The sequence below is a fragment of the Gekko japonicus genome, unplaced genomic scaffold, assembly GCF_001447785.1.
Source record: "Gekko japonicus isolate JY-2015 unplaced genomic scaffold, Gekko_japonicus_V1.1 scaffold44, whole genome shotgun sequence".
Lineage (NCBI taxonomy): Eukaryota > Metazoa > Chordata > Lepidosauria > Squamata > Gekkonidae > Gekko > Gekko japonicus.
Genome location: NW_015174845.1, coordinates 714,157 through 722,715, shown reverse-complemented (window position 1 = coordinate 722,715; position 8,559 = coordinate 714,157). Strand labels below are relative to the sequence as shown.

The 8,559-nt window shown below is 48.2% G+C and overlaps 1 protein-coding gene across 1 annotated transcript in view; it reads left to right on the top strand.

Annotated features, from left to right (window-relative positions):
* Positions 1-8,559, top strand: part of DEGS2 (delta(4)-desaturase, sphingolipid 2) — a 42,952-nt gene that overhangs the window by 30,876 nt on the left and 3,517 nt on the right. The window contains exon 2 of the mRNA XM_015424437.1: positions 2,847-3,589. Within this exon, the coding sequence (XP_015279923.1) occupies positions 2,847-3,589 (743 nt within the window). The remainder of the gene's footprint in view (positions 1-2,846; positions 3,590-8,559) is intronic.

Genomic DNA, 8,559 nt, shown 5'->3' with positions numbered 1-8,559 from the left:
CCCCCCCCCCCGAAATGACCTCTGGCTACGAACCTGCTGGGGTTGTAGACAGTTTTTTTTTGTTGTTAATCCAGTTCCCTGCACTGCCAAGGAGTTCTCTGGCTGACCTTGCAGGATGGTTCTGATAGTGGAATAAAGGCTGCCAGATCCCCCTGGGGGGGTCAGGGGTTTGCCTGCTTTAGGGGCCCCTGACCCACCACCTTTGATCTGGCCAGTGGGGGAACCCCCCCCCAAAGTGCCTAAACCGGGCTGACATGCCCAGCGTGATGACATCACCTGGAGGTGACATCATCGCGCCAGGCACATTGCCAGGGGGACGGGACACTCTAGCATTCAGCCTGAAAACTCTATGGTATCATAGAGTTTCTAACCAAATGCTAGAGCGCCCCCGGCAACATGCCAAGTGGATGACGTCACTTCCAGGTGATGTCATTGTGGCTTGCGTGGCGCTCCCCCCCCCACACACCGGAAAAAGCTAGGGACCTGGCAACCCTAAGTGGAATCGTGGAGTGAGAACCACGTCGTCTGCCTTGAGCTCTGTGGAGGAAGGGTAAGATAAAAATGTACTAAAGGCAGTAGTCTATATTGATATGTCGTACCCATAACACAATACTTACAGTGCAACTCTAGGAAACCAAGAGCTGTGTCTGGTGGTTGGAGTGTCAGATGGGGATCTGAGAACCCCAGGTTCTAATCTCCACTCTGCTGTGGAAACTTGCTGGGTGACCCTGGGCTAGATACACACACTCAGCCTCATGTAGCTCACAGAGCTGAGCAGTCTGGGGCCGGAACTGATGAGAAAAACCCATGTGGAGAAGCCCGCAGTCTCACACTTGAAGGGGAAATCAGTATTATGGGCACAACTGAACTAGCAGCATGTTTGTATATCTGCTTCAATTTGAACATTAAACCTTGAAGTCTTCAATAGTGTGTATTAAGTGCCCATCAAGTTGCTTCCAGCTTAAGGTGATCCTATGAATTAAAGACCTCCAAAATGTCCTATCCTTAACAGCCTTGCTCAGGTCATGCAAACTGAGGGCCTTTGTGGCTTCCTTGACGGAGTCCATCTATCTCATGTTGGGTCTTCCTCATCTCCTGCTGCCTTTGACTCTTCCTAGCATCCTTGTCTTTTTCAGCCAGTCTTTTCATCTCATAATGTGACCAAAGTGCGATAGCCTCCGTTTCAGTCAGTTTAGTTTCCAAGGGAGTGTATTAGTCATATACATTACAGCATAATAACTGCGGACAACATTATCACATTTAAACAAATAAATATGCTTGGAAACATGCTGTGTACCCAGGAACTTTCGCCATCTAATGTTGTAGATTGTCTTGCATAAAAGTCTTTATAACACACATTGAGTGAATGAATCCTTGTTATTCCACTCATTAAAAATGACAGCATATTTCATTGGGCTGCATGGTTTTGTTTTGTGTTTTGCACTGCCCCAAATTTGCTATCGGAAAAATTGGAAAAAAATTGGGGAATAGGAGGCTTTCCCCCAATTTTTTCTGCCCCTGGAGGGGTTTACCCTTCTAACCACATACTGAACAATGGTGGGAAAATGTTGTAAAGCCCTCAGGTAGGGAAGGATTTGGAGATCAAAGTGAGACGTCTTCCTGGTAGCAGCTGTTCATCTCTGGTCATCTGGACATTCTGTAGCAGGGCAGATCCTACAAGAATGTTGTGCTTGTTTATCCAATTCATCTACAATGATAAAATTTTGCAGCAACCACTGTGAGGGCAGAATGAAGGAACATGGCTTCCAAGTAAGGCTTGAATGTTTTTCTGAAAAGCAAACAGGGAGAGTCTGTAGCTCCGTATTGCATATGCTGAAGGCCCCAAGGGTTCATCCCTGCTATCTCTATGAAAATGTAGATAGGTGATGTGAAAGACCTCAACTTAAGACCCTGGAGAGCCACTGCCTGTCAGAGTAGGCAATACTGACTTTCATACAGGGTTGCCAACCTTCAGGTTGTGGCTGGAGCTCACCTGGGATTACAACTGATCTCCAGAGAGATCAGTTCACCTGGAAAAAATGGCTGCTTTGGAAGGTGGACTCTATGGCACTATTTCCTTGCTCGAAAGCCAGTCGAATCCGACTCTAGTGTTGCGGTGCTCATCTCCGTTTCAAAGCCGAAGAGCCAGCGCTGTCCGAAGACGTTTCCGTGGTCATGTGGCCGGCATGACTAAACACCAAGGTGCACGGAACCCTGTTACCTTCCCACCGAAGTGGTACCTATTTATCTACTTGCAATTTCTTGCTTTCGAACTGCTAGGTTGGCAGGAGCTGGAACTAGAGACAGGAGCTCACCCTGTCTTGCGGCACCCGGGTCTTGAACTGCTGAACTACTGACCTTCCACAGCCTGCAGTTCAGCGTCTTAACCACTTGAGCCACCACAGCTCCATCTATGGCACTATACCCCACTGAAAAACCTCCCTTCACCAACTCCACCCTCATCAGGCTCCACCCCCAAAATCTCCAGGTATTTCCCAACCTGGAGATGGCAACTCTACCTCCATAGGACCAATAATCTGACTCAGTATAAAGCGGCTTCATATGTTCGTAAGCTCAGATGGACAAAGTCTGCTGGAGTGATCTGGTTATTTACCTCAGGTAGTGTGTGCTTTTCAGATACCTATCCAGTTCAACTACCACCACATTGCTAGTCATAGAGGCCAAATAGCCTTTAAGCACATTGCCTGTAGTGTCTCTCTGTTCCTAACACTTAATGTGGAGGCTGATAGTGATCGAATGAGATGGTCTTATAAGCTCACAACTGCATAGATGGATTCAAATGTTTCATAACTTTATTTTAACCTGTTTTGGTCTTCTTCCCCCAGCCAAGTATCCATCCATCAAGTCTCTGATGGTACCAGATCCCACTTTTAAATGGATTGTGACTGGAATGGTACTCACACAACTCCTAGCTTGCTACCTGGTGAAAGATTTGCCCTGGAAATGGGTTTTTTTCTGGGCGTATGTGTTTGGGGGCTGCATTAACCACTCCCTGACGCTAGCCATCCATGACATCTCCCACAACGTCCCCTTTGGCAACAAGAGGGCAAAATGGAACCGATGGTTTGCAATCTTTGCCAACCTGCCCATTGGAGTACCCTACTCGGCTTCCTTCAAGAAGTACCACATTGACCACCATCGATACCTCGGTGGGCACATTCTGGACACTGACATTCCCACCGACTTTGAGGGCTGGTTCTTTTGCACCCCATTTCGGAAACTCATCTGGATCATCCTCCAGCCTGCTTTTTACGCCTTTCGGCCCATGTTTACGAACCCAAGGGTAGTGACTCAGATGGAAATATATAATGGTTTGGTGCAACTTTTGGCCGACTTCGTCATCTACCACTTATGGGGTGTGAAGCCTGTGGTTTATTTGGTAGGAGGGACCATACTTTGTACAGGCTTACATCCCATTGCCGGGCACTTCATAGCAGAGCATTATATGTTCCTGAAAGGATATGAAACGTATTCCTACTACGGGTCCCTCAACTGGATCACCTTTAACGTTGGTTATCATATGGAACACCATGATTTCCCAAGTATTCCAGGGAGCAGTTTGCCAATGGTAAGCTTCAGAATTTTTATTTAATTCATTTATACCCCAATAGGGACACAAAGAAACTCACATCATTCTCCATGTTATCCTCCCAACAACTCTGTGCAGTAGGTTAGACTGAAAGAGGGTGACTGGCCCAAGGTCACCCAATGAGCTTCCATGGCAAGAGTGGGGATTCTCACCTGGGTCTCCCAGATACTAGTCCAAGAACTCTAACCACTACACACCACACTGGCAGTCCACACCAGTACTGGAAGACCTGTGGTATGCTGCTCATTGCAGAGGAGCGGTTCCTAAATTCTAATGTACCCCATTCTTAAGGTTGCCAGCTCTGGGCTGGAAAATACCTGGAGATTTTTTGGGGGGAGGGGAGTCTGAGAAGGGTGGAGTTTGGGGAGGGGAGGGACTTCAGTGGGGTACGATGCTATAGAGTCCACCTCCCACCTTCCAGAGTGGCTGTTTTCTCCAGGTGAACTGATCTGTTTCCTGGAGATCAGTTGTAATCCTGAGAGATCTCCAGTCACCACCTGGAGGTTGACGACCCTACCCATTCTTGGAGGCTAGCATGTGGAGAGAACAGAAACAAAACTGACCTAACTAAAGTAGCAGCCAACAGATACTTATCCTCTCACCAGCAGGCTTAGCCACATCTAGTAAACGGCATCTGAGACAAAGAGGCTAATGTGATCTTGGGGTGTATCAACAGAGGCATAACGTCCAAATAGCAAGATGTCATAGTCCCGCTGTACACTGCATTGGTCAGGCTGCACCTGGAGTATTGTGGGCAGTTCTGGAGGTCTCACTTCCAAAATGGATGTGGACACAATGGAGCGGGGGCAGAGGAGAGCAACCAGGATGATTGGGGGCCTGGAGACCAAGCCCTGTGAGGAAAGGCTGAGGGACTTAGGAATGTTCAGTCTGAAGAAGAGGTCGAGGGGGGAAATGATTGCTCTCTTGAAGTATTTGAAGGGCTGTCACTTAGAGGAGGGCAGGGAGCTGTTCTTTCAGCAGCAGAGGATAGAACTCACAATAATGGGTTTAAATTTAGGGTGGAAAGGTACCGGCTGGATATTAGGGAACACTTTTTGACAGTAAGAGTTGCTCAACAGTGAGCTCCCCCTCACTGGCAGTCTTGAAGCAGTGGCTGGGCAAACACTTGTCAGGGATGCTCTAGGCTGATCCCGCACTGAGCCAGGAGGTTGGACTCGATGGCCCCTTCCAACTCTCTGATCCTATGATTCTGTTGTTCAGTCGCACAGTCGAGTCCCACTCTTCGCGAGCCCATCGACCATGTCCCGCCAGGCCCTACTGGCGAGTGATCCATGGTTGGATCTTATCTCCAGTTCCCATGTGTGCAATGGGGCAGGGGGAATTTTTGTTCATCTGAGGCAGTCCACTAGGATCTATGCTTTGGAAGATATTTAAGACTATAGCCGAAGGGGGAATCCCGCAAGGTAGTTGCCCTCTGTGGACAGAAATCTTTTCTATCTTAAGAAATGTTAAGCAGGACCCAAGCCCACCATCCCATTCAGACCTTTATGAAGAATGTTTTCCTATGTAAAAGAGGGACGGAGAAATCAATATTATGGGGTAGTCATCCAATACAGTCTTCTAACAAATAAGCGAATCCTTAAATAATTCTTGGGTCAGGATTTATACGAAACTGGATCCCTGGTTTGTTTGCTTTTTTGCCATCAAGTCACTGCTGACGTATGGTGACCCCACAGAGTTTTCAAGGCAGGTGGTTTGCCATTTCCGGCCTCTGTCTCAGGGCAGTCTTGGGGCTAATTATTCAGGTGTTTTGTTTTATTTTTTGCCATCAAGTCACAGCTGACTTATGGCAGCTGCTTAGGGGTTTTTCATTCATAGGTGGTTTGCCATTGCCTGCCTCTGCGTCACGACCCTGGTATTCCTTGGAGGTCTCCCATCCAAATACTAGCCAGGGTCGACCCTGCTTACCTTCTGAGATCTGATAGGGATGCAGAAAAATTAAGTGTTGGCTTGGTGGCTGGTTCTGCAGTCCACAGAAGGGGAACTAAGTTAAAGCCAGAGAAGCAGCTGCTGCTGAGTGCATTCCAGTTCTGGGCATGTGTTTCTTGAACATGTGGTCTTCTGTGCAGCTAGGAGGCAGAACAATTCTACACTGGTTCATGTCATTTTTTAAAAAACAGTGGGCTTTTAAATTGTAAGCTGCTTCAAGCAGGACTCTGAAGAGGTGGTATAGAAATGTTCAGGGGTCATTTCCTGCAGGAGCGCACATAAGCGGAGCTCCGGCAGTAAGGAGCCCAGGGGGCGGGCACATGCAACAAGCCCCACCCCCTGCTCCCAGCAGCCCTTAGCCAGAGCAAGAAGCAGCCAGGTAAGTTGCAGAGCCCCCCCCCCCCCGGGTCAAAGCAGTCCAGTGGCACCTTTAAGACCATGTTTTATTCAGGTACAAGCTCTCCCTCCTCTGAGAGGACAGATCTGCACGTCCCCCCCCCCAATAGCTAGCAATCCAAAACAGTCCAGTGGAGCCTGAGTGTGTGTTGCCTTCTGACACACTCCTGGTGATGTCAGGGTGTGTGGCATATGCAAATAAGTTATGCTAATGAGTTATGCTAATGAGCTCCTGCATGTCTTTTTCTATGAAATGACCCCTGGAAATGTTCTAAATAATTTTTCCTCCTGCAAGCAACAGACTTGGCTGTACATTTCCCCTTTAACTTTGTTTAAAGCTTGTTTAAACTTCCCCCTTCTATAGTCGAAGCTGAGCGATTTCCTCCATGCTGTAGCCCTGTGCTGATGGTCAAAGTGTGTACAGATGAACAGATTTATCTATGTGCTTCCCCCCCCCCCTTGACTTCCCTCCCAGGAGCTCAGCTCAAAGTAAAATACATGGTCTGTCACCCTACCTCCATTTTAGCCTCACAACAGCCCTGTTGTTAGACTTCAAGACCTTTATAGCCAACCGGGGATTTGAACCCAGGTCTTCCAAGTTCTATTTCAGCACTCTAAACACTACCCACGCTGGCTGCCCTTTCACATTAATCAGTCAACCTTCTCACAATGTAATTATCAGACCAACTGCAAGAAGCAGATCTCGCAATTGGGTTTTAAGACGTGTGTAGCTTTTTCTTATGCTCCTTTAAGAAAACCATGCTTCATAATGTTTGCTTTTGTTGAGGGAGGCTTGTCGCTTTTGACACAAGGTGGATTTTCCTCCCAGAACGTAGATCATTGTGGAAGTGATGAAAGAGGCAGTCACGCCTGTTCAAGTAATCTTATAATTACAGGGCTACAAGGGAAGTAAAGTGATTTGTCCACCCTCTCTCTGAAGGCTGCCCAAAGCCTTCCTTGTGGTAGGTTCTGTCGGTAACTCCCAGGCTTCAAGAAGGAGATGTGGAATGGGGTGACAGCAAGCCCATGCGACTTCCCACATGCTTAAGGCAGCTGAGTTAAAGGCCTGGAAAGTGGGGCTTGCCAGAGCCCAGATGCATACAGGTTGACCTTCTCCAGAAGACTTGTAGACCTCCCCCCCGCCCCGGTCCACTGTTAAAGAGAAACTGTGTCCAGGAGGGAGTGATTATAAAACCTGCCGGGCCTACTTTAATGCTTCCTGGAAAGGAAGCACAGGTTTCATTGTCGGTCAGACCAGAGTTCAGCAAAAACAGAATGGTTTGAGTTGTCAGCTCTGGATTAGGAAATACATGGAGATATTGGGGGAGGAGCCTGGAGAGGGGGTGGGGTTTGGAGAGGGGAAGGACCTCGGCATGGTGCAGTGCCACAGAGTCCACCCTGAGAAAGCAATCAGGAGATCTCCAGACCCCAGCTTGAGGCTGGCAACCCTAAACATGGACAGGCAGCCAGCAGTACTCATTAACATCTGGGGAGGGTGGTATATAAATCTGATAAATAAACAAATAAAACCACTGCCTGTAGGGGGGCGGGGGTTTGCCCACTTGATGGGCTCCTTACCCACCAGCCTGGATTGGGTTGCTGGGGGGAACCCCACCCCCAAAGTGCCATGATCGTGGCGACGTGCTCGGCGTGGCGATGTCACCCGGAGGTGATGTCATCGCTCCGGGCATATGGGGGGGGGGTGCTCTATCATTCGAGGGAAAACTCTGTTGTCCCTCCTTGAATGATAGTGGTCCCACCCCCAACGTGGCCGACGTGATGGTGTCACTTCTGGGTGACATCACTGTGGCATGTGCGCTTTGCGCATGTGCCGAAGAAGTCCCGGAGAGGGAGGCGGGGCAACAGTACAGCAACGTGGTTGAGTTTTTTCAGGGCTCTGAGACTCACCAACTTCTGGAGCTTTTTTAGGGGTCCATTTGGTTCTCCTTGGTCCCATCGGTTCGTCGGGAGTACGAACTGATTGCAGAGGACTTTTATATCTGAGCCCCCCGTTTGTGGCAACAACGGGTGTGGAGTCAGAATTGTCCTAACGCAGGAAGCACCGAAGACCAGCCGTGATAGCACGACTGACAAGCTGTGTTACCCCTTTACAAAGAGCCTTCATGCCTCGTCATACCATCTAGGCAATGAACTTGTACTTTCTTTTTCTTGACAACTTTCAAGCTTGGAAAACAACTTTTATTTGCCCCTATAAATCTTCCCGAGAAGCTAAAGGAGGTGCTGAGGAATCTTCCCTCATGCATTCCTATGATAAGCGGCAAAGCAGAGCTCCGGGGCGTCAACATCAATATAAATACAAAGGGCAGAGTAATATATTGAAATCTCCTATCTGCTATTTGGAAAACACCTTAAATATTGAAGAACAGTGACTTACTTGATTTATGGGGTCTGGATGTAAAATGGCGACGAAGCTGGCACTCTTAATGGTGTAATTCCACAGAGACGATTGTTTACAAGAGTCTCGGCTTAAGTGTGAAATGGCTTTTTCAGCACAAATCGGAGAGGACTGGCAACTGTCAGAAACCTTTTGGGACGAGATTATTCTACGAATGCAAACTAAAATACTTGAAGCTATCTCTCCA